At 42.4% G+C, this 25,297-nt stretch overlaps 1 protein-coding gene across 4 annotated transcripts in view; it reads left to right on the top strand.

Moving 5' to 3' along the window:
• The window catches only part of LOC124794693 (coiled-coil domain-containing protein 102A), a 158,581-nt gene that overhangs the window by 115,618 nt on the left and 17,666 nt on the right, over positions 1–25,297 (top strand). Inside the window, exon 9 of one of the 4 annotated variants that reach the window (XR_007016597.1) lies at positions 8,026–8,117. The exons of 2 other annotated variants lie outside the window; for them this stretch is intronic. Coding sequence is in view for 1 of the 2 variants with exons in the window: in XM_047258253.1 (XP_047114209.1) it covers positions 7,446–7,476 (31 nt within the window). In the remaining variant the exon portion in view is untranslated. Of the gene's footprint in view, positions 1–7,445; positions 7,563–8,025; positions 8,118–25,297 lie in introns of those variants that run through there. One more of the 4 variants, XM_047258253.1, reaches the window with a different exon arrangement.

The raw sequence follows: 25,297 nt of genomic DNA, 5'->3' as shown, positions 1-25,297 counted from the left end.
TTAATATTGTCTGCTAGGTGACTGGTGCGTGAGAAGTGTCCGATAAGTAAGTTTTCCTGTTTTACACATTACTCAGTTTATCATGTTGAAATAATTTTATTGCCATCATTCAATATTTTTGTTGCTTATGTATGTAGTCACCATGTTTTTGCAAGCATTTTTGGTAACATGACAAGCTTTTCCAAACCAGTGTTGTACCAGATCAATTCCTGTGTTCGTAATCCAGCTGACTGACCCAGGTCTCATCTCCAGTGACAAGTCATTTCAAGAACAGATCTCTGCTTTTCTGATGCATTTCCAGAAACATTCTGGTTGACTCCATCTGTTGCTGCTTGGCAGATTAACTGTTCTTGATTCCTCAGAATGAGTCATATCATCCTATCCCTTTTCATCAGTCTTAACCAAGGATTTGTGTTTGGCCTTGTCTTTTGCCTTGTTATTCCTCAGCTGTCTTGACTATTTCGTCTCTTAAAATTACCTGTTCAGCATCTGTTGTATTTCTTTCACACATTCACTCAGTTGTTTCCTAATGTTTCAGTTCTGATTCTCAACAATATCAAGTCATTGTGACATACCCAGATCCCATCTGCTTAATTTCTTACTTTTATTTGGTTTTTTATTGAAAAAATAAAAATAATAATCAGCAGTTTGTAACATTGTTTGAGTCCACAGCTGTGCCTGGGAATACAGGGTGTATCAAAAGAAATCATCCAGTTTAAAAAAAATTGTAACTGTTGTGTGAACAATGTACTGTTGGAAAGAGCAAACTCTTGAGCTTTACATGGTTCCCTCTAGGTAACAGCAGTGGCACCCACTTCAGTTCTAATAAAAATGGTGTCGGGTCAACAGAAAGCATTTTGTGTTTTATGTTTTGCACAGTGCGGGCCATTAATAACTGTTCAGCATGACCTCCGTACCAGATATGGTTTGGATTCTCCTACAGCACAGAGCATTAGACAATGGCATGAACAATTCCGAGAAACAGATTGTTTGTGTAAAGGCAAATCATTGAGCCGTCACTGAGGATCTAACACGGAAGTCGAACGCATCCACCATATTTTCGCAAGGAGTCCATAGAAATCTGTTTGCCTTGCAGCTCGACAGTTCAACTTGCCCCGATGTCTGTCTGGCATGTGTTGTGTTGATGTGTACACATGAAACCATGCAAAGTTCAGCTACTGTAAGCTCTTCATGAAGATGACAAACAACAATGTGTGGACTTCTGTAATTTCGTTCTTTGCAAGGTGGAGGATGACTGTTTTCTTCCATGCTTAGTGTTTAGTGATAAGACAACATTCCATTTAAATGGAAAGGTGAACCGTCATAATGTGAGAATATGGGGTACAGAACAACCACATGAAGCTGTACAACATGAGAGGGACTCTCCAAAATTGTGTGTTTCTCTCAGTTTCATAGAAAAGATGTATGGTCCATTTTTCTTTGCTGAGAACACTGTTATAGGAAGCACATATTTCAATATGATTGAGAACTTACATTTCCCACAGTTGGAGACAACTTGATTTACCAGTAGGATGGGGCACTGCCACACTGGCATCTGGAAGTGTAGGAATTTCTAGATAAAAGGATTACTGAATGATGAATCGGTTGCACTGAACCAAATGATACAGCCTTACATTACTGGCCTCCAAGGTCACTGGACCTGACTGTATGTGATTATTTCTTGTGAGGGTTTATAAAAGACTCTGTTTATGTGCCTCTGTTACCAACAACAATGAATAAACTGAGGCATCGCATAACAGCAGCTGTGGAAACTGTAACCCAAGACATGCTCACTGTATTGTGGAAACAATTTAGATACCGCATTGACGTATTGATGTATGCTGTGCATCTCAGGGGGAGGGGGGGGGGGGGGTGAAAACAACCTTTTTGAGTTTCCCATTCATCAGAAAACAAAATTCATTGTATATGTTGATCAGTTTCAGAAATGTAGATGTGCCAAATTAGATGATTCTTTATGATACAAGCTGTATTTTTGGAGTTTAAAATCTTGCTTCCAAATCTCTCAATTACTAGTATATAATTTAATCATCTTGTGATTGTCACAGTTCTTCTTATTTCCATGCTTCCTAAGAAAATTGAAGAAGAATTCTGCCTTATAAAAGTCACTTTTGTAGTTTTCAGCCAGATTTGTTTCAGCACACAGGACAATAGACAATATCACAATAGAAAGTGAACACACAATAAAGCAACAAGGAAGACTGGACACAGCTGAATTCAATGCAAACTTAACAGAAGAACTAGTGAGAACGAAAACACCACAAAAGAAAACACAATAACACATGAAAAAATCCTTCAGAAAGATACAGTAGAAATTAACCCAAGAAAATGCCATAATCACAAAATCTGACGAGGGCAAATTAACTGTGCTCATGAAAGAAAAGGATTACATTGACAGAACAGTAGAGTCCATCCAAAGCAACGCTATCACAGAATTAACAAATGATCCAACCAACTGATATCAATGAAGCTTACAGAAAACCCTGAAAAACATAGAAACAATTTTCAGACACACACAGATTAAAAGAATGATATAGAAAAATCCCAAGGCCCCCCATTCTAAAATCATTGCCTAAAATTACAAACCAGGTACACATATAGCCCTGTGATTGACTTTACCAAAGCACGAACTACTACTTAGCCAACCAAACACACACACACACACACACACACACACACACACACACACACACCGCTACAGACAATATAGAAACACACTGAAAACAGTAGTCTGAAGAAACTCAAGTGACTTAATAGAAGAATTTTTTTTTTTTTTTTTTAAATGAAAACATACCAAACACAGCAACATTAATTTCGCTTGACATAAATTCCATGTACACACACATTCCAACAGAAGAAACCATCACATCATGGAAAGAAATCTCTAGCTACAAGGAAACACACCCACAACAAACGTACAAGAAATATCAGCTGTACTCCAGCTCATCACAGAGCAAAACTACTTCAGATTCAACAACAAATTTACTCTCAACAAGAATGGCTACCTATGGTATCCTCAATCAGTGGCCTCCTACCTGAAATTTTCATCCATCAGATAGAAAATCAGATCTTTGATGAAATAGTAAAACAATAGTAAAGCAGTACAAAATAAAATATTGGTACAGATATGCAGATTAAAAAAAAAAAAAAAAAAAACAAAAAAAAAAAAAAAAAAAAAAAAACATTATCTTTGTGAGGACATAAACACCATCCACCACAAATAACAAATATAGTTCACCACTGAAACACAAATAAATGAAAAACTCAGTTTCTTAGATCTCATCATTCACAAGAGAAACAACAATATGAGTTTACAATTTATAGAAAACCTACAACTGCCAGCACCATCATTCATAACCAGTCCAGTCATCCCATAACTCATAAAAAAGCCAGCTGCAAATATTTACTACATAGACTGAACAAACATGATTATGTAGAAGAACTGAACACAACAAAACAAATTGCACTGGAGAATGTGTGTGAGACAAAGACTGTAGGTAAAATAAACAACAAAATACAAAAACGGGAAACACACACACACACTCTCTCACACACACACACACACACACACACACACACACACACACACACACACAAACGTAAACACAACTCACACACATATGACCACAGTCCTGACAGAGACTGTGGTCATGTATATGAGAGTTTCGTTTTCATGTTCTAATGGTTTAATTATTCCGTGTCCTCTCACACAGTGTCTGTGGCTCTTGCGGCAAACACTTGTCGGCATTGTTCGACTGCCCTGCTTATTGTGTTCTCATTACAAACTTCCAACCTGCACACAGAAACTGGCGGCGCAGTAGATACATTTCCACTCTCTTACTTACTTTTAAAATATCTGGTGTTCAAGACGGTGGAAGGCCGAGTGTCTCTAGAATTTACACCGAAATTCTCGAGTCACTACAAAGTGTGTGTGTGTGTGTGTGTGTGTGTGTGTGTGTGTGTGTGTTTTGTCTATTTCTGACAAAGGCCTTGTTGGCCAAAAGTCATTTTGTGACAGTCTTTTTGTTATGCCTATCTGTGTCTCAGCATCTCCACTATATGGTGACTGGCAACTACTATCTTTGTAATAATGTTACACCTACCCCAAAAACACATATGATCAGCTTCTAAAAAATACATGCCTATCCAAAACTCTCCTTACTTCCCTCCCTCCGTATCTTGGAAAAACAAACACACACACACACACACACACACACACACACACACACCTACACACACACACACAAACAAACAAACTAACTAACTAACTAAATACCAAAAAACAGCAACACTTCAAATCTGCACACTACATCCCAAACAAGCAAAGACAAATGAACACTACACAATCACAACAACACGTAAAGGTGTTGAAAACTCTGTGCTTGGCAAGAAATCATATTAAATGAATGCGTAATGACAAAAACAAAAGAAAGAAGTGTGTTATCTGTACGCAAAAAGTAACAACACCACAGCTTAAAAAAAGTTATAAGTAACATGACAAAAACACTTTAAATAGTGATTCTCTGTTGGAAACGGGTAATAAATAGAAAAATAAAATATCATTTTTCTGTTTGCAGATGACAAGCTGTAGATGGTATAGTAGACGTAAAGCTACTAGCATAAATGTCCAATAGACCCATGTGAGGTACAGGAACAAATGCATACATCCACTTTATTTCCAAATTTCCTATAAAACTAGAAACTTTAGACATATCATAAATAAACAACATAGAATGCCGCAACTCAGTTATACACATCTCAGCTCTGTACTGTATGCAAACCAATGTAAAAACATTTGAGAACAGTTGCTCATTTTATGAATGTAAATATTTTGTACCAAAAGTTTCTTTATGGTTAACATGTAACAATTTTGCAAAAGGAAAATAAACAAATCCACTGAAGATAGCACAAAAGGTGCTGAAACATATCTGGATGACAACAAAACTACAAAGATGTATTGCATAAGGCAGAATTCCTCTCCAATTATATTATTTATCTGAAAGCTGGTGTCTTCATGTATCTTCAACGTATACAACCATCTTTTATGAATCTTAAACCAAGAACTAGCAGTGACGAAATTGTGCAGTGTAATGCAGTCCAGTGCAGTGCAGAGTTCTGCCCATTGGCATTCTCTTTACTCTTCCCCTCCCCGCCCCATTCCTTTGCCGCACAGGGTGGCCATGCGGTCTGAGCCGCCTTGTCACGGTTCTCGTGGCTTCTCCCATCGGAGGTTCGAGTCCTCCCTCGGGCATGGGTATGCATGTTGTTTAAGTTAGATTATGTAATGTGTAAGCCTAGGGTCTGACGGCCTCAGCAGTTTGGTCCCATAGTCCTTACCACAAATTTCCAATTCTTTTCTCATTCCTTGACCTGTTAGTTTTCCTTCACCTTCTATACCCTGAGTCAAAATCCAAACCCTCCATAAAAATTAAATTTCATCTCTCTTACTACTCTGAATAATTTATTTTACCTCATCATACATTTTCTCAGTATCTTCATCATCAGCAGAGCAATTGAGATTTATATTTCTAGCACCGTGTAGGGTTGTGGCTTTGTTGTTCTTAGTAGTTCATAAACATTTCTATTTTCTTTATTTTTATTACAGCTAGTATTGTTTTACCCCAACTTTATTTTGTGTTTGCAAACCTGTTCTCATGTGACCAGAAGTTCTTTTCTTTCTGCCCAGTATTCCATTAATTCCTACTATACTTAAATCTACCTGTTTTTCTTTTAAAGTTCTCTAATCCCATTAAGGGAGCCATCATTTTATACTTAGATCTGCAGAGCAGCATTCCCCCTCCCTCTTGATGATAACATTGTCCTTCTCGTAGTCTTTGTCTGGAGATCTGAATGAGAAACCTGTTTTATCTCTGGAATATTTTAACCATGAAGATCTCATTAGGTGCTTGTCATTTGGAAATACAATGGCTTTTGTTTCCTCTTACTTTCAACCTTGCAGCAGTAGCATAGTTATTTTGAGCAACATTACAAGGCCAGATCACTCTCTAATCGTAGCTGTTACTTCTGCAACTACAGAAATAATGCTGTTCTTCTTCAGGAACCATATGTTGTTCTGGCCTCTCCACAAATATCCTTATGACACAGTCGCACCTGCAGTATGACTATATGCGTTGTTTACACATGCAAAACATTCTACAGTGGCAAGGTCCATTCTTCATGAGGGTCTCTGTGCAGCATTGGATAAAAGCCTTTCCTAGAACATTTCCTCCACTTTTTCCAGTTCAAAGATGCACACAGTTTCAATATGATGATATATTGCCTCAGTTTTCAGAAATGTGGAGAGACCACAGTAATGTGCAGTTACATTAAAGATGGGTTGTTCTTGATGGGCTTGTTAAATGGCTAGATTGATCCCCAGATGACTGGACAGATGTGAAGTGCCTTGTAAATGGTGATCCCGGTTGACACTACCAAGGGATTTATTGCAGATGTTTAAAAATTGTATCTGTTCCTTGAAATATGGTAGAATGAGCAACAGTCAATAATACTTTCCTGTCAAGATCACAATTACAAAAATTGAATTGTTATGAAAAGAGAAAATATTAATTATTAAATGATCAATTATGATCAAAATGATTTTAAGTTGCCCTACATGGAAGAAAAGACTTTTAACTTGGAGGTCACAGTATCAAATTACCAGACCAGGAGCTACTGAAGACCACACAATATCTTATATAATATCAGAATATTATATTGTGTCCAAATATTTGTAATAGTATCCTGATAATAAATGTGTCCTAATATCTCATTGTAGTTAGTTGGTACAATTGCAATTTATGCTCTGTAAAGACTGCTTGTTACCTTGCCGGTTTGAAACAGTGAATGAAATGATCACGCTCCATAATTGAATACTGAAGTATGTGTTTTCTGTGTTGTGATCTAAATGAGGTGGATAATGTCAGTTGTCTTTTGATAAATTGTCCATCTTCAGAAGAAGACCAGTCTTTAAATTATGTTCTACAAAGAGAAAGAACAGACAGAAATGTCAATATGCCTAGTTATCTAATTCGTAGATATCTGTTTCTTTGTAGCTAAATATTTTTAAATAGAAAAAAAATTATTTAAATTCTTTGTACAAAACTCAGTTGTAGAGCGTATTAGACTTTTTCATATTATTTGTAATGTTGACATCTAATTTTTTTGAGACAGAATAATTAATCTATAATGAATCAGCTGCACAAATTCTTTGAACTGTTTATGATATTTGTCAATGTGATCTGTTGCACCATGCAAACTTTTTTTTTGCTGGAAGAGTGGAGTGTCAAGCAGTACGAAATGAACTCAGTAACCAGAAATTTGGTATTAAACTGAAATTCAGTAGAGTTAATTTAATTATAACTTCATAAGGGTTTGGGAAAGCTAACTCATCTTGTACAGCAGCCAAGCAAGAGAGTGGGATTTTTCAGAGACAGCCTGTGTCTTGAGGAGACCTCCTGAGAGCATGCTGTCCCTGCCAGCGAAGCTCTTGGCAGGGTCCTCTATGGCGACAGCACTGTAGGCACACTCTGAGTGTGTTGCCAGGTAGTGTCATTACACTGCATGCTTGTAGTCACATGTGCTGAATGACAGCTGTTTAGCTGCGATGATTTTTATTTTCCCCCCAAGCAAGTCTCCACTGTATTAGGAAGGCAGTGTTTTTGTTACTGCTTATAAATCTCAGAAATGTTAGTAGCATTTTTACTGTTCCTTTTATGTGTGCTAAAATATATTAGATATATGGGCCTTAATAGGTATGCTATAGTGTTGAACAATATGAACATTTTACCAACAAAATATAAATAACATCCACCCAAAAGCGTTCTTGTATTCTAGAGCTTTTAGTGTTTTGACTGACTGATGTGTGATCAGCATTAAAAATATTATATGTGCTTTAGCTTTATTGCTGGCATGTCCAGGGTGCATGTAGTTGTTTTCCGTCTGTCAGAGTAGCATGACAGCACATTTCAAATTCATTTCTCTGATGCAAGTTCATGTTCTGGTTGGCAGTAAATATACCAGCTCTGTCACTTTCCTGTGAAAAATGTGGGATGCACCATAATGGACTACTTTCTTACCAGCTTCTGTTAAATGATTACTTGGTAAGTTGTTAGCTGATGCATTTTCGATGCGTGATACTTTATAAAATCAGTTTCTATTCATCTAAATTTCTTAACTGTAGAACACTGTACACTGTTTCAGATTAATGTTATTAGTATCTGATGTAGGCATGGATTGTTGAGGAGTCACAATTAATTCACAGAAGAAAGTGACAATAGCAGTAAATAATTTAGTAGATAGTCTTGTTTATTGAACCCAAGCTTTTGAGTTGTTTACGTTCCTTGTTCAGTAGAATCAGAATCATCTGTAATAATAAGAAAGCTTTTCTTAGTTTGTTGTAGTGAATGTTGGTGATAGTGGTGGTGGTCAGTGTGATGGTGGTAGTTGTGGTTGTGGTAGAAATAGTACTCCTGCATGCTAGTTCATATCCATACAACAGACGTCTTTCTTTTGGTATGCTGTGCTGCTGGCTTATCTTGAGGGCCGACTCCTTACATGTCTTTGTCAGTCCTGTGAAATGTTATAGTACCATGTGTTTATGTTGTTGATGATTGAACGCAAAAACAAACAGAAATTCATCATGGCCTTGTAGAACAAAAGATTTTGCACCATAATAGGTTTATGCAAAGTATACTGCAAGAGAGTGGCTACATTCTTTCTATGTTAAACAGCAATATTTTCGTAATGCATTGGGCAGTTCATGTATTTCATTTTGTATTCTACTGGTTCCTGCTTTAACACTCAGTCCAAAGACTGGTTGGCAGCAGACTTTCAATCTTTATCTCCTTCAACCTTCGTCCTTTTTTTATTTTAGAGAAGGACTTCAATTCTGAACTTGTCTTTTTTGCAGTGGTGATCCATAAATTCCACGATCTTCCACTTTTAATGACTTTGTCATTAATAATGCTATATGTCTTTCTGATTTTTGGGAAATCTGGTTATGTACTCCTGTTGAACTAATACATTGGATAAACTGTTAAACTGTGAGAGACATTCAAAGACACCAAAAAATCATGTTACATTTTCTGTGAATATGTTAAGGAATGTTTTAGAATGATTCATTTAACAGTGCTGCACTGCATTAGTCCCTATTCCTGTCCAACTGAGCTGAACATGGATTATTAAACCCCAGGAACATTTTATTGATCAACAATCATTTGCCATAGTGTCTGTTCCAACATTTAGAAAATAAAATCCATTTACTTTGCTGGTATTTATGTTTTGAAAAAGAGTGTAGAGATGTGAACACTAGTAGCTCTTGAATGTAATATTTTTAACTCAAGTTTTTAGTTTTCTTTTCTTTTGTACAGCATGTGTGTTACCCACTTTGTGCCATTGTCCAGTTGACATTTATTTTTGGTTGCTGTGATATTTAGAGTTCTTCATCATATCACACACTATTTTTGACTGCTTCATTATCTGACTGAACTAATAAAGTGGTGATGAAATAAAACACTGTATTGCAGATTGCATGTGTTATTTTCTAATTAAGAATTCTATTTTTTGTATGCTCTGGTGTGCTGGTTCTTACGTAGTTCATGTTTCTTGTAAGAGGGTACCACATTAATACTAGAATGATAAATTAAAAACACTGGATTGTAGACTGAAAAAAGACTGTTCTTTGTGAATTGTTTGTTGAGAACAATCAAAGTTCTTCTGTTATCACATAAGTAACAAGATTACCATAAGCAAAGAGTATTTTAGGGTTTTTTTATTTCGAGTAAAATGATTTGGTGATTTTTTTCAGTAATTAAATATTCACATTAGTTTTGACTATAAAGTGTTGATTGTATCATTTATAAGATACAGACACAGAAAGAATTGGGACAAATAATGAAGTTACAGCATGACAGATTGGGAAGGAAGTCAACAACAGAAATGTAACAACATATGAGTATCAACATATGGGATGTTTCCAGAATGAGATTTTCACTCTGCAGCGGAGTGTGCACTGATATGAAACTTCCTCTACCAACTGAGCTAACCAAGTTTGTCTCACGACCCGTCCTTGGGTAGCTCAGTTGGTAGAGCACTTGTCCACAAAGGGCAAAAGTCACAAGTTTGAATCTTGGTCTGGCACACAGTTTTAATCTGCCAGGAAGTGTCATCATCATATGGGATTTGTGGACACAAAAAAATGGGAGTGGCAGAGGGTTAAGATGACATGTCATAGGAAAGAGAGAATGGGAGGATGTTGACAAAACAGTGCTGGGAAAAAAGAAGCAAATTCTGAAGAGAACAATGAGAAAGGAAAGGAAAAGCAAACAATATAAGAGATGATTGTGAGTTGCAGTCAAGTGGTTCGTGTTAAAGTTATGAAGTGTACAGCTGTGTAGGAGAAAGAATCCAAATTACCTACAGGGGAAAAAAAAGAAAGGAAAAAAAAGGTGTTGACTCTTCACTCCATTCCAAAATGGAATTGTAAACAGTGATTCCATGCCAGTTGGATAATGAAATGTATTTTGTTACTGCTTTCAGCCATATACAACAGGAATAACAGTGGAGTAGATAGTGGCTGGTGGATACACAGGACAATTTCCATGGTGGCAGTGGTTTTAATGACAAGAACCTTATGACAAAGTAACAGAATCAGAAAGGGCTTAAACTGTTATTGCAATGATACAGAGATTGGGAGGGTGGTGAAAAACTACTAAAGTAATACATGGAGAATATTGAATAGGCTGAACCTCATTTCAAGCCAGGTCAAGAAAAGCTTAGCTCTTGGGCAGAACATGACTGATGCATTCTGGGTCGGAATGGTATTGTGAAACAAGAGAAACACATTAAAGTAATTTTTGAAGCAGTCTTCAGTTTTGAGGGTTACTGAGATAGCATGCGACATAGTGCTGAGGAAACATGATACTTGCATACATTAGTGAGATTGAAATGGTGAAAATATCAGCATTATTTCGGTACTAAATGAGGAAGTGATGCTCACTAGACTGCAAAAAATCAATTTCTAAGTAAATATAATGAAAATGATAGTTGCTAATCACCATATAGCGGAGGTGCTGAGTTGCAGAAAAGCACAACAAAAAGACTCTCGGAAAGTTAACTTTCGGCCAACAAGGCCTTTGTCACACACACACACACACACACACACACACACACACACACGCACAACAGTCCCTGGCAGCTGCCAGTGTGTGTGTGTGTGTGTGTGTGTGTGTGTGTGTGTGTGTGTGTGTGTGTGTGTGCGCGCGCGTGTGTGCGCGCGCGTGTGTGCGCGCGCGTGTGTGCGCGCGCGTGTGTGCGCGCGCGTGTGTGCGCGCGCGCTTGTGTGTGTTTTTGTTTATTTTTGACAAAGGCCTTGTTGGCCGTAAGCTAACTTTCTGACAGTCTTTTTGTTGTGCTTTTCTGCAACTTGGCATCTCTGCTTTATGGTGAGTAGAAACTATCTTTTCCATTATATTGTTACATTCCATCCTGGATTTTCCATTGTTTCATTTCTAAGGAAACTGTGAAATAGTTGGCATGCTCAGAGGCCATTCAGATTATATTGTGGTGAGAGGAAATGTGTAACATTATGTCTTGAGTTTTACTCAACATTTTACAGTTATCTTCCATTTTCTCGCTGTCAGCACTTCAGTATTTGCAAGCGTACTGCCCCCATCCTAAATTGTGGCAACAATGAAGCCTAGATAAAGTTCTTAGTTTACCAATATCCCATAATTAATGATAAGATAATATAATGCAAATACATTTGCTCACTTATAATTCTATACTGTTTATTCACATCGTGATAATTCCATATCCATAAGTCAAAAGTTTGGACCTCATAATCAAATTGTTTATTATTGTTTGTTATTTTATATACCCATTGAGTGAACTAAATTATGGGCTTTAGACTCACGAGTGCTTAAATAAATTGTTCTTCAAATGTCAAAGGACTCATTTTTCTGTGTGTACCATGAAACAAAAATGTCCGTAGCTTCAAAACTATTGATCCTAGGAAGCTGACACTGGTGTCACTGTAAAAGTCCTCTAATTTGATATGTTACACAATAATGCTGTAATATTTGCTTGATTTTACTAAAATCCAGAAAAGTATGTTTATGTTTACAAAAAATGGTTAAATTTGAAGATGGATGAAGAATGGATTCTTGAGGTATAAAATTAAGAATATTATATTATACAAAATAACTAAGAGATTTTAATAACAAACTGTGAAACCAATACTTTCCTTCAAAAATCAAGCTGAAGTATTTGGCTTACTAAGAATTGGATTGTATATTATTAATCCTGCATTATAAACCTGATGATATATTTACATAATAAAAGTTACCGGAAATGGAAACAACTCCACAATGATTACTATAATGAACATAATTTGCATATTTATATGAATAGTTTTAAGTTATCTTTCTGACAAAAGGAAAAAATAAAAATGCTACATAAAGCAGTCAGTTGAACTATGTTGCCTGAAGTCCCTCTTGTGTGGTACGTATCTACATCTACATACATACTCCACAAGACACTGTACAGTGCATGGCGGAGGGTACCATGTACAACTACTAGTCATTTCCTTTCCTGTTCCACTCGCAAGTCCTCCCAAGGGCTCACAACTCTTTTGTGAGTATGTGTTTGGCTGTCACAGGGCCCCAGCCTTTGCAGCATTACTTCTTGTCTGTGCTGCATGCTTATACTTCCACTATTCCTTTCTCCCTCTGCTTCTCCAACAGATGGTTTTCTTGGTGCTGACCCTGCTTGGACCTGGCTTATGATTGGCCCTTGAGTTACCACTTCTAGAGTATTCTACACCTAGTCTCCATTGTTGGGTTTAACCTGCCACCAATTTTCATAAGTATGAATCATACGGGGAAGGATGCCAGTGTGGTGTGTGCTCCACCTTTGTGCCTTTCCAACTTTGCACCCTTCACTTAAATGCAGGAATAGACCCTAAACCCAGCCTAGTAGCCATCCCGTTGGTGATGTTCATCAAGTACCTGCATGGTGGTAGCCCCTTGACCATGCAGGGATCGCACTGTTGGTGTCTAAGCTGAAAACTCCCCAAGCATGCCAAGGAGTATTTCCTTGTCATGATTGGGGCACAGGGACTTTGAGCAATGGATTAGTGACCATTGCTGAGGCTGGGTGGCACCCATGGGGAGATCTCCAGTTCGGAGTGGGTGACACCATGGCAGATCAGTTGCAAATGAAGTGGATGAAGTTATCTCCCTCTGATGGCCACAGGGCCACAGCAGTCTCAATGAAAGGACAGTCCCCTTTCCATGCAGAGAGATATGACCCTAAAATGTTTTCTTCCCTAGCTATGCCATGCAAGAAATGTAGCTCTAAGCAGCAAGCAGAGCAATACTCCCTGCAACACTTGATTTGCACGAGGACTCATGGTGATTCCTTCTTGGCCACAAAGCCCTTGTTCTTTGTGGAGAACTTCAAATACAAGGTTGGTGAAGTGGCAGCCATCTCTAAAATGAAAAGTGGGTCAGTTCTGATCAAAATGGCATCTCCTAACCAGCCATGGTCACTGCTCACTTGTGACAAGCTGGGTGACATACTGATGACTGTCACTCCCCATAACTGTCTAAATTTAGCTCAAGCCATCATTTTCCATAGAGACCTTCTCTTACAGTCTGATGATGAGCTGCACACCAATCTGGAGCGATGGGGTGTACACTTTGTCCGTCGTGTACGTAGGTGGTCAAAAGACAATAAGGTTGCTACCAGTACATTCATCTTAGCCTCTGATGGTGATTCATTGCCTGAAAAGGTCAAAGTATACCGATGCGATGTGAAACTGTATTCCCCCTCCCCCTTGTGGTACTTCAAGTCCTTGAAATTTGGCCGTATGTCTTTGCATTGCAATGCTAGCTCCATCTGTAGAGATTGTAGATGAATGCTGCATGCCAACGCTTTCTGTGCACCCCCCCTCCCCCAATCTGTGTCAACTGTGGAAAGCACCATTCTCACTGCTCACCAGATTGTGCTCTTGTACAAAGAGAAAAGAAAATACAAAAGTACAAGACTCTGGACAAACTCAGTCACCAAGAGACCAAGAAGAAATATGAGCAGTTGCACTCAGAATGTCAAATAATGTTATATGCTACAGCTACAACAACATCGCCCCCCTTTGGCAACTGTACTCCCACGTGTTACACCAGGGCTGCTCAACCATGCCTGCCCCCATCATCATTGAGGGCTCCTCTCTCGCTGCTCCCCCACGTGTACTTTGGTTTCAGTGGCTTCCCACCCACCAGGATCATTGGTCGCCATTTCCCAGCCAGAGACAAATCACTCTCCACTGGTGTCTCTCACCAGGATGGGGTCTCTTGGGACTCTTTCTTCCAAGTTATGTGCCGGCCTACAACCAGACACCAGCCAGTGGCTGAAGGAGCCACAGACTGCTGGTCACAGAGCTTCGCAGTCATCGTCTTTACCTGAAACTGATTCAGAGAAGCCCTCACAATCATCAGAATCCTCTAAGGAGAGGGAAGACAAGAAAATATCCTTTAAGAAGGACATTCCGCTGCCCCCCCCCCCCCCCCCCCCATGCCAACAGATCCTACCTGTTGCATTCTTGTGGCTGAGGCGGAGATTTTGGCAGCCCCTGAAGTCGTGGTTCACTCTACACAACAGGACCTGAAAATATTGATGCCATAACCCCTCAACCAGTGACAGCAGGTAACCCTACGGCATAACCTGCCCCCTTGGTCTCTTCATGGTCTCACTGTATATCAACAACATTACTCTCCAGTGAAATTGTAGTGGATTTTTCCACCACTTGGTTGAACTATGATATCTTTTAAGCACGTTACCCGACTTCCGTATATAGCCGTTCGGGAAACTTGGTTTCCAACAAGGCAGACCTCAGCCCTGGAGATATTGTAATAATCATGCTGCCTATGATAGGGTGTTGGTCGGAGTTTGCCCATATGTTATTGACATTCTATGTAGCCAACTTGTGCCTCTTAATACACCTTTGGAGGCTGTGACTGTTTGGGTATGGGCATTTTGGGATTTTACTATCTGCAATCTTTTCCTCCTTCCTGATGGTGCAGTGTCCCAGAACATACTGTTTGCTTTGGTATCTCAGCTACCCCGACCTTGGGTGATTTCAACGCCCATAACTCTTTGTGGTATGGACCCTTGATTACTGGCTGTAGCAAAGACCTCAAAATTTTACCGGCACAACTTGACATTTTCCTCTTGAATGCCTGGTATACCCACATACTTCATTGTGGCATATGGGACATTCTTGGCTATAGACCTTTCCATTTGCAGCCCTTGTCTTCTCACACCCATCCACTGGAGGGTCCACGATGGTCTGTGTGATAATGACCACTTCCCGATCTTCCTGTCCTTTCCTCAGTGTCACTCTCATGGCTGCCTGCCCAGATAGGCTCTAAACAGTGGTGACTGGGATGCTTTCGCTTCTGCTCTTGACCTTGGCTGCCTTCTGCATGGAGATATCGATGAGGCAGTACAGAATACAACTACAGCCATTCTTTTGGCAATTGGTTTAGCAATCCCCTGTTGCTCAGGCCCACTCTGGTGAGAGACAGTACCTTGGTGTCCTCGGAAATCACAGAGGCCATTCAAGGTTGTAGGCAGGCTCTCCAATGCCATAAGCAGCACCCATGCATGGAGTACCTCACTGCCCTTTAAGTGGCTCTGTGCCCGGATCCACCACCTAACAAAAAGATGGAAGCGAGAATGCTGGGAATGGTATGTTTCAACCATTAGATCATGTACCTCTCTTTCACAGGTTTGGACTAGGAAAAGACGTCTCTGTGGATACCAGACACCTGCTGGTGTACCTGTTATTACCTTTAATAGCACTGTCTACACTGACCCAGATGCCGTCGCCGAACATTTTGCTCTGCACTATGCTCAAGCGTCAGCATCTGAGAATTATCAACCTGCCTTTCATGTCCTAAAACAGCAGTTGGAGTGAAAGCAATTATCTTTTACTACACGCCACCTGGAGCTGTAGAAGCTCCATTCAGTGGGTAGGAATTCATCATTGTCCTCGCTCACTGCTTTGATATAGCTGCAGGGCCAGACTGCATCAACAACCAAATGATCAACCACTTACCAGCGAGTTGTCAGTGTCATATTCTTGCCATCTTTAAGCATAGCTGGGGCAAGGGCAAGTGCCCATCGCAATGTTAAGAAAGAATCATTGTCCCAATACTGAAATCGGATAAGCACACTCTAGAGATGACAGTTATAGCCCAGTGTTCTCTGTAAGTTGCTCGAATGCATGGTGAGCTGGTGGCTGTGTTGGCTCCTTGAGTCTCAGGGTCTCCTGGTTCCATCCAAGGGTGGTTTTCACCAAGGCTGTTCCAGTACTGCTAATCTGGTTTACTTGGAGTCTGCCATTCGAAGAGCTTTGGCCTGGCATCAATACCTTATAGCTGTCTTCTTCGACCTGCAAAAGGCTTATGACACCACATGGCAACGCCTTGCTACCTTATGTGAGTGGGGTCTCCAGAGTCTGCTCCCAGTTTTATCCAGAACTTCCTGTTGCACCGTACATTGCAGGTTTGAGTTGGTGCTTCCCACAGTATCCCCCATATCCAAGAGAATGGGTTCCTGAAGAGAATGGGATCCTGCAGGGCTCTGTACTGAATGTCCGTAACTTTCCAGTATTCATCAATAGTCTAGCAGCAGCTGTGGAGTCCCCAGTATCACCCTCCTTGTATGCTGATGACTTTTACCTCTACTATTACTCCTCTAGTGTGGGTGTCACTGAACATCGACTGCAAGGCCCCATACAAAAGGTGCAGGCATGGGCCCTCAACCATGGCTTTTGATTTTCCGCCGCCAAGACTTGTGTCGTGCACTTCTGTCGACATCGTACCATTCACCCACAACCAGAACCTTACCTTGATGACCAACAACTCAATGTGGTGGAGGCTTATCACTTTTTAGGACTGATCTTCAACTCTTGGTTGACATGGATTCCACCATCTTCACAAGCTTAAGCAAAAGTGCTGGCTGCTGCCTGAGGAACACCAGCTGGGGAGCTGATCGCACTACTCTTCTGCAGCTTTTCAAAGCCCAGATACAACCCTGCCTTGATTATGAGAGTGTGGCATACAGTTCGGAATCATCCTCAGCATTGCAGACCCCACAGGGGGCTCACCGCTCTTTGGTGAGTATGTGCTTGGCGACCACGGGGCCCCAGCCCTCGCAGCACCACTTCTCTTTCAGTGCTGCTTGTCTCCTCTTCTCCTGTCCTTTTCCCCTCTCTTGGGGAGATGTCTCGTGCCTCCATGGGCTCTTGAAGCTCATGTGCGTTGGTTTACTTGTAGGACTCTTCTCTCTTGTACTGCTCTTTCCCTATACTGTTCCTTCCCTGTATCGCTCTTTCCCTATACTGCTCTTTTCCTGTATCGCTTTTTCCCTGTATCGCTTTTTCCCTGCACTGCTCTTTTCCTGTATCACTCATTCCCAGCACTGCTCTTTTCCTGTATTGCTCTCTCCCTGCACTGCTCTTCCCCTGTACTGCCCTTTCCCTGTCCTGCTCTTTCCTCGTTTTGCTCTTTCCCTGTTCAGTCTTCCCTGTTCCATTCTTTCCTTGTTTCTTTTTTCCCTTGTTCTGCTCTTTCCTTGTTCTGATCTCTTTTTCCTCTGCTGTAGCGTTTGAGGCCATTCTTTCTTTCCTCCTTTCCTTCTTCTCTCTCTTCTTCTCCTCCCGGTGTGTGCCTGACGGCCACCCACACATTTGCCGCATTGCAGGAGACTGGGTAATGAGTAATTCCCAGCCCTGAGTTGGCATGTAGGGCCCGCACATACCCCCTGGTACAGGCCAGGTCCAGGGAGGGGTGATTTCCTGAGCTGTTACCTTCCTCTGCCAATTGGTACCTCCGTCTGTCATTCGGGAGGTGTGACTTACGGTGATTCCAATCACCTAAGGCGGGGGTCCCACTTTGGAGGGCCCCTGCTGGAAGGAGTGCACCATCAGAGATGCTGGCAATTATGGGGGACTTCTTCCCAATGACTGATTTTCCTTCTCTTTCTCAAAGTGTTTCCCATAAACGAAAGTGGAATGAGGCTCCTGCCTCAATGTCTCTTCCTGTTGCGCCCCGATTTCTAGTAGTCTCATGTTTGGACAAAGACCAGACTTTTGCTACTGTTAACCCCTTTGTTATACAGAAAGGCGTGGATGGCATCGCCGGCCCTTTGAAGTCATGCTCTTGTCTCCGCAATGGTACTCTGCTTTTGGAAATTGATAGTGCTCTCCAGGCCTGGAAACTACTCAAGGCCCAAATCCTCCACGAATATCCTCTAAAAGTGGAGGCTCACAGGACACTTAACTCGTCCCGCGGTGTTATCTACACCCAGCTGTTGGATTGTTTGACAGAGGACGAAATAACTAATTATCTATCGGATCAGGGCGTTACTGCTGTTCATAGAGTTATGAAACAGGAAGCTGCCGATTTGGTGCCCACTCGCACATTGTTCCTGACTTTCGATAGGTTAACACTTCCTACCAAGATAAAGGCAGGCTATGAAGTCATCTCTGTGTGCCCTTATATTCCCAATCCATTGCAGCATTATAAATGTCACCAGTTCAGTCGTACCAGCATGTCATGTAAAAATGCAGCCAAATGTGTCACTTGTAGATGGGATGCACACGAAGGCACCTGTCCACCTCCTTCCCCCCCCCCCCCCCCCCCCTCCTCCCCTCCACTGCATTAATTGTCATGGAGACCAAGCTGTTTCTTCCCCTTCTTGTCCCATTTATCAAGACGAGCGGGCTGTTCAGGAGATAAGGGTGAGGAGAAGTTACCTTTTCCTGTTGCCCGGAAACTGTTGGTGAGTTGTAAACCAGCTGTCCCTTAGTCTGGAAGCTACAGCACCGTGTTAGCCTCTCCTCATCCCACGAAAAACATGGCTACCCAAACTTGTGACTTGCAGTTCAGTTCGATGGTGGCAAAGTCACCTCGCCTTCAAGCTGACATTTCATCTCCCACTTCCCTGGTTGTAGATTCTGCAACCCCTCCTTCGCCCTCACTGGTGAAGATAGTTGCAATGCAGCCAGCGAACCGTCCATTCAAAAAGGAATATTCCCGGGAAGATTTATTGCGTACCCTGAGTTCGCAGCTGTCTGGCTCTTCTGCCAATCGCCAAAAGCCAAAACAATCATCCGAAGGCAAACAGTCTTTCCCCTCTCCGACTCATCAACCCTCTTTGACTCATCGGTCCCTTTCAACTGATCGACACCGGGGAAGCTCCATGTATCCCGCTGAGTTGATGGACGAAGATCCTCCACCTGTGGATTGTAGTTGCCGTCCTCCCTCGACGGCTCGCCCTAAGCAGCCGTCGAGCTAAGGGTTTCTTCTTCATTCTCCGGTGTTCCTAAATTTGATGGCCCTTTTACAATGGAATATCCATGGCCTTCGGTCTAACAGGGAGGACCTCCAGCTGCTCCTGGGATCGCAGTGTCTGCTTGTAGTCTATCTCCAAGAAACCAAGCTACGTCCTCAAGACCATATTGCTCTTTCCCATTTTACTTTGCTACAGATGGATCTTCCCCTTATGGGAGGGATTCCTGCTAATGGTGGGGTTATGCTGCTTCTACAAGATGATATTTGTCATCGTCCTATTGCCTTGCACACCCACCTGCAAGCAGTTGCTGCCCGTGTTTTCCTTCCCGCATTTACCTTTTCCCTCTTCAGCATTTATATCCCTTCATCTTCTGCTGTCACTAGGGCGGACCTGATGCAGCTTGTTGCTCAACTTCCTCCGCCCTTTCTGCTCCTCGGTGACACCAATGCCCATCATCCTCTCTGGGGCTTGCCTGTCGCCTGCCCGAGAGGTTCTCTTTTGGCAGATCTTCTTAATCATCTTAATCTCATGTGCCTAAACACCGGCAAAGCCACATTTCTCTGATTCCACGCACACTTATTCCCATTTAGACCTCTAGATCTGTTCTGCCCAGCTCGATCCATGTCTCGAGTGGTGTGCTCTTTCCGATACTTACTCGAGTGACCACTTTCCTTGTGTGACTCGCCTGTACAATCATACCCTGCCACAGCTCATTGGAAATTCCCTCTTGCTGACTGGAGGCTATATTCCTCCTTGGCAGTCTTTGACGACCAACTGTTTCCCAGCTATGATGATCACGTCGAGCACCTCGTGGACATTATTCTCTTGGCTGCCGAATCCTCTATCCCTTGTACTACTACTTCCCCCTGTTGGGTCCCGGTCCCTTGGTAGACTGTGGAGTGCGGCAATGTGATTCGTGCCCAACGACGTGCGCTTCGTGTCTTTCACCGTCATCCTACGTTAACGAACTGCATCTGCTACAGGCAACTATGTGCGCAGTGCTGTTGCACTATTAAGGAAAGCAAGAAAGCGTGCTGGATTTCTTTCACTAGCTTGTTCAACAGTTTTACTCCATCCTCTCTCGTTAAGGCTGGCCTGCGCCGGCTTTCCGGGACTACTTCCCACTCCCTGATTTCTGGTCTGACTGTGGCGGGAAACGTCATAGTGGACCCTGTCACTGTTTCCAATGGTTTGGGTCATTATTTAGGAGGTTTCAAGCTCCACCCACTACCATTCTGCCTTCCTTCCTCGGAAACAGGCGGATGAGGCTCGTGCAATCTCTTTTCTCTCTTTGAATCGAGAATGCTACAATACTCTTTTCATTGTGAGGGAGCTCAAGCATGCTCTCTCCTCATCCAGGTCTTCTGCTCCTGGGCCCGAAACAGTCCATGTCCTCATGCTGCAGAATCTTCCTCCTGTGGGAAAACGCTTTCTCCTCGATCCCTACAACCGTATTTGGACTGACGGTGTATTTCCCATGCTTTGGCGTGAAGCTACTAATGTTCCCTACCTAAGCCTGGTAAAGATAAATCTTTTCCTTCTAGCTATCATCCAATTTCCCTTACCAGCAGTGCGCATAGTCAATGGTTGGTTAGTGTGGTGGCTGGAGTCACACCATCTTCTCACCAGTGTGCGATTTGCAGGGGGGGATGGGGGGGATTCACCCTCCCCCCCACCACCCGCCGCCCCCCCCCCCCCCACCCCACCACCCCCCTGCATCAGACCATCCCCTCCTCTGGTTTTAGTTTACGCATCCCAACCTGGGATGTTTAATTCCCACGGACTGGACTAAACTTTACATATAATTTAAATTTATGGAACCGAACACTGAAAGTTTACTATTAATACTATTAATATGTTTTCTTATTAATTTTGAAAAAGTGTTATGTAGTAGTTAAGCATTTCAAAACATTTAGAACTAAATGACAAGACGACGCATGCCCCATTTCCGTAGCATGCCACAATGTTGCAAGACGTCGCCCCAGCGTAAATGAGGCTTTAGAGCCAGGTCTGTATGGTATGGTGGATGTGACGTGTCGCGTACGAAACTAAAACCTGCAATCAGATCCAAACGACATGGAAAACTATGAAGAGGTGTCATCCTGCAGAAAGATAACACTCGCCCACATTCTACCCAACGAACAGCCGACGCAATAAAGGAGTTGAGATTCGAGGTGCTGGAACATCCATCATACAGTCCAGACCTGGCTCCAAGCAATTTTCACATGTTTGGACCGTTGACGGAAGCACTACAGGGAAGAAGATTTGAAACTGATGAAGACGTCATTGCTGTGGTGCAAAAGTGGTTACAGATGCAACCGTAAAACGTATTTTCTGATGAAATAAAAAAACTCGTAAAACGTTGGGAAAACTGCATTGAAGTCCAGGGAGGTTACGTAGAAAAATAACGCATGTTTCAGTTTTCTATCATCAGAATAAGTACAGCTTTTCACAAATGTGCCTTTACTTTTCGAATTCCCCTCGTATACCTGTATGTAGATGATTTTGTAAATAAGCTTTACCTATAATGTACTTTTAAAGATATAAGAAGGGATGGCTTTTCTGATAGTGCATATGCGTGAATAGTGAGTTTCGGCATAACTGTTTAACCATGGGCAATGCCACGGTCCAAGCTAGTAACATATAATTATACTAACCCCCTAAGACATCCCCCCCCCCACCCTCCCCCTTCCCCCACCCCCGCCACTGGTAAAAGCACAAATCGCACACAGCTTCTCACTAATGTTCAGTGTGGGTTCTGAAAGCACCGCTCTGCGGTTGATCATCTCATCACCCTGTCGACGTTCATCATGAATAATTTTCTATAGAAGTGACAAACAATGGCCATTTTCTTTGATTTTGAAAAAGCCTATGATACATGTTGGCGGACAGGCATTCTACGTATTATGCACACACGGGGCCTCCATTGTCGTCTTCCCACTTTCATCTGAGAATTTTTAATGGACCAAGTCTTCCGGTTACATGTGAGTGCCTCCTTATCCCACACCTTTTCACAGGAGAACAGGGTGCCTCAGGGATCCGTACTGAGTGTCATGCTCTTCGCCATAGCCATCAACCCTATTATGGACTGCCTTCCAGCTGGCATTTCCGGCTCTCTTTTCGTGGACGACTTTGCTATTTATTGCAGCTCCCAGCGGACGTGTCTCCTGCAACGCTTTTTTCAGCATTGTCTGGACTGTCTCCATTCGTGGAGTGTCACAAATAGTTTCTGCTTTTCTACTGTCAAATTCATTTGCATCAACTTCTGGCAGTACAAGGCGTTTCTTCCACCTTCCTTGCGACTGGGCCAAAATGCTCTCCTGTTAGTGGATGCAACGAAGTTCTAATGGCGTACGTTCGATAGGATCTCAGCTGGTCTCCCCATATGTCCTACCTGGCTGCACGCTGCAGCTGGTCCCTTAATGTCCTTTGTGTATTGAGTGGTACCTCTTGGGGAGCTGACCATACTGTCCTCCTCTGCCTCTATCGATCTCTTTTCTGCTCCAAGTTGGATTATGGATGCATAGTCTACTCCTCTGCAAGGCCTTCTATCTCATGCCGTCTAAATACAATACGCCATTTGGGGATCCGTCTTGCCACTAGTGCCTTCCGTACTAGCCCAGTTGAGAGTCTCTATGCAGAAGCTGGTGAACTACCACTGTCATACCGGCACGAAATCCTACTCAGTAGGTATGCGTGTCGGCTTTCTTCCATGCCAGGCCACCCAACCTTTGACCCATTTTTGATGACATTCTTGACTGCCTGTACGAGATGTACGTTTCTTCTCTGCGGCCTCCTGGCATCCAATTTCGTCACCTGCTTCAGCAGTTGCAGTTCACACTTCCTGCCACTTTCCGAATGGGGGAGAGACCTTCACCACCTTAGCTTCAGACAAAGGTTTGTGTTTGTCTTGACCTCAGCTCATTCCCGAAGGATTCAACTCCCAAGCTGACCTATCACTGCAAATTTCTCGAACTTCGCTCACAACTTGCTGATAGCATATTTTTGTACACTGATGGTTTGAAGTCCGCCCATAGTGTTGGCTGTGCTTTTGTCATCGAGGCTGATAAGTTTCAATACCGGCTTCTCGACCAGAGCACAATTTTTACATCAGGGCTTTTTGCCCTCTATCAGGCTGATCACTACATCCATAGGCACCAGCTCACTCACTGTATGATCTGCTCTTACTCCCTCAGTGCCCTTCAGAGTCTAGATGATCCCGATCCAGCCCACCCCATCGTTCGACAGATCCAGGACTGCCTCCATTTGTTCCCGGATGGGGTAGCCCAAGTGATGTTAATGTGGGTTCCTGGCCATGTTGGTTTGCCTGGGAGTGACGCTGCTGATGCTGTAGCCAAGGCCGCCATCCATCTCGGTTGGCCCGCCTCTTACTCTGTTCCATCACAAGATATTCATACTTTTCTCTATCAGCATATCACGTCACTTTGGCATGACCATTGGTGCTCCCTTCATGGGAACAAACTGAGAGAAGTGAAACCTCTCCCAACAGCCTGGTCGGCTTCCTCTTGGCCGTCTTGCCATGAGGAAGTAATGTTAGCTCGGTTGCGAATAGGGCACTGCCGCTTTAGTCACCGCCTCTTGTTGAGTGGCTGTCCTTTCTGTAGCCAACCATTAACAGTCAGACATTTCCTGATCCTCTGCCCCTATTTTAGCCACTCATGTCTCAGGGTCAGTCTGCCGCCTGCTTTGCCGGTCATTTTAGCATATGATGTGCAAGCTGTGGCTCACATTTTAAGTTTTTTAAAAAGCAGTAATATGGCAAAAGTGATTTGATTTCTATCTGGTGACTCCGGTTTCTTGTCGATGTCTTTCAGATACTCTTCCGTAATTCTTGATGTTTTAGATTTGTTTTTTTCTTCCTTTTTGTATTGGACCTTGTAACGGTTCTTTCCTCTCGCGGTCCCCCCCCCCCCTCCCCCTCCCAACCACAAAAAAAAAAAAAAAAAAAAAAAAAAACCCCTCAGCTTTGCAGATACTGGATCTGATACACCACTGCGGGATTTGACTTGTGACAGGAGGCTTTTGAACTAGCCCTGTGAACAGCTTATTTGTGGAGGCTGGGGTCTCTCCACTGTGGATCAGGTGCCAACAACAGCTTGTCAGATAAGCTACCCACATTCACAGCTCCCCTATGCATCCAAACTACTGTCTCCTCTTTCCAAACATGGTAACCCATCTCCCTCAATAGTGGTCCTGATCAGGGATTACGATCGCAATCTGCATCCGGGCTATCCTCTCTGAACTTCAGTTGTTTCCTCTTCTACCCCTTATCTGGACCCACTTCCATACATCTCCGTGATGCATCCCTCGGCCACAGCTTCGTCTTGACATGTCACAAGGTCTGAAAGACTCAGTTCATCCTGAGGCCCTCTGCCGTCAATTTTTCTCCATCCTTGGCACATCTCAGGGTTCAGAAGTAGTCTACACTGATGGCTTGGTGGTTACTGGTCATGTAGGTGCTGCTTATACTCATGCAGGACGTACTGAACTTCTGTCCTTGCCAAATTGGTTTATTTTTTTCACTGTGTGGTTGGTAGCCATCTCTCATACTCTTGAGCATATCCATTACTGCACTGTTGGATCCTTTCTCATCTGGAGCAACTACTTGAGCAGTTTTCTTGTCAAGGGTTACCCTCGCCATCCCTTGGTTATTGCTATCCAGGATTCCCTGATGACCTTGAGCAGTGTGGACACACAGTGACCTTCATCTGGATTCCAGACCACATCGGGATTCCAAGGAATGAACTCGCTGATAGCCTGACCAAATTGGCTACCAGTAAACCGACTTTTTGAGATCGGTTTCCAGTAATAGACCTCTGATTGGTATTATGCCATGAGATTTTTGGTGCCGGGAAAACAGAATTGCTCACTCTGACTTCATCAAACAAACTACAGGTGATAA

This window comes from Schistocerca piceifrons, chromosome 4 (genome assembly GCF_021461385.2).
Source record: "Schistocerca piceifrons isolate TAMUIC-IGC-003096 chromosome 4, iqSchPice1.1, whole genome shotgun sequence".
Lineage (NCBI taxonomy): Eukaryota > Metazoa > Arthropoda > Insecta > Orthoptera > Acrididae > Schistocerca > Schistocerca piceifrons.
This window is presented reverse-complemented; position numbering and strand designations above follow the sequence as displayed.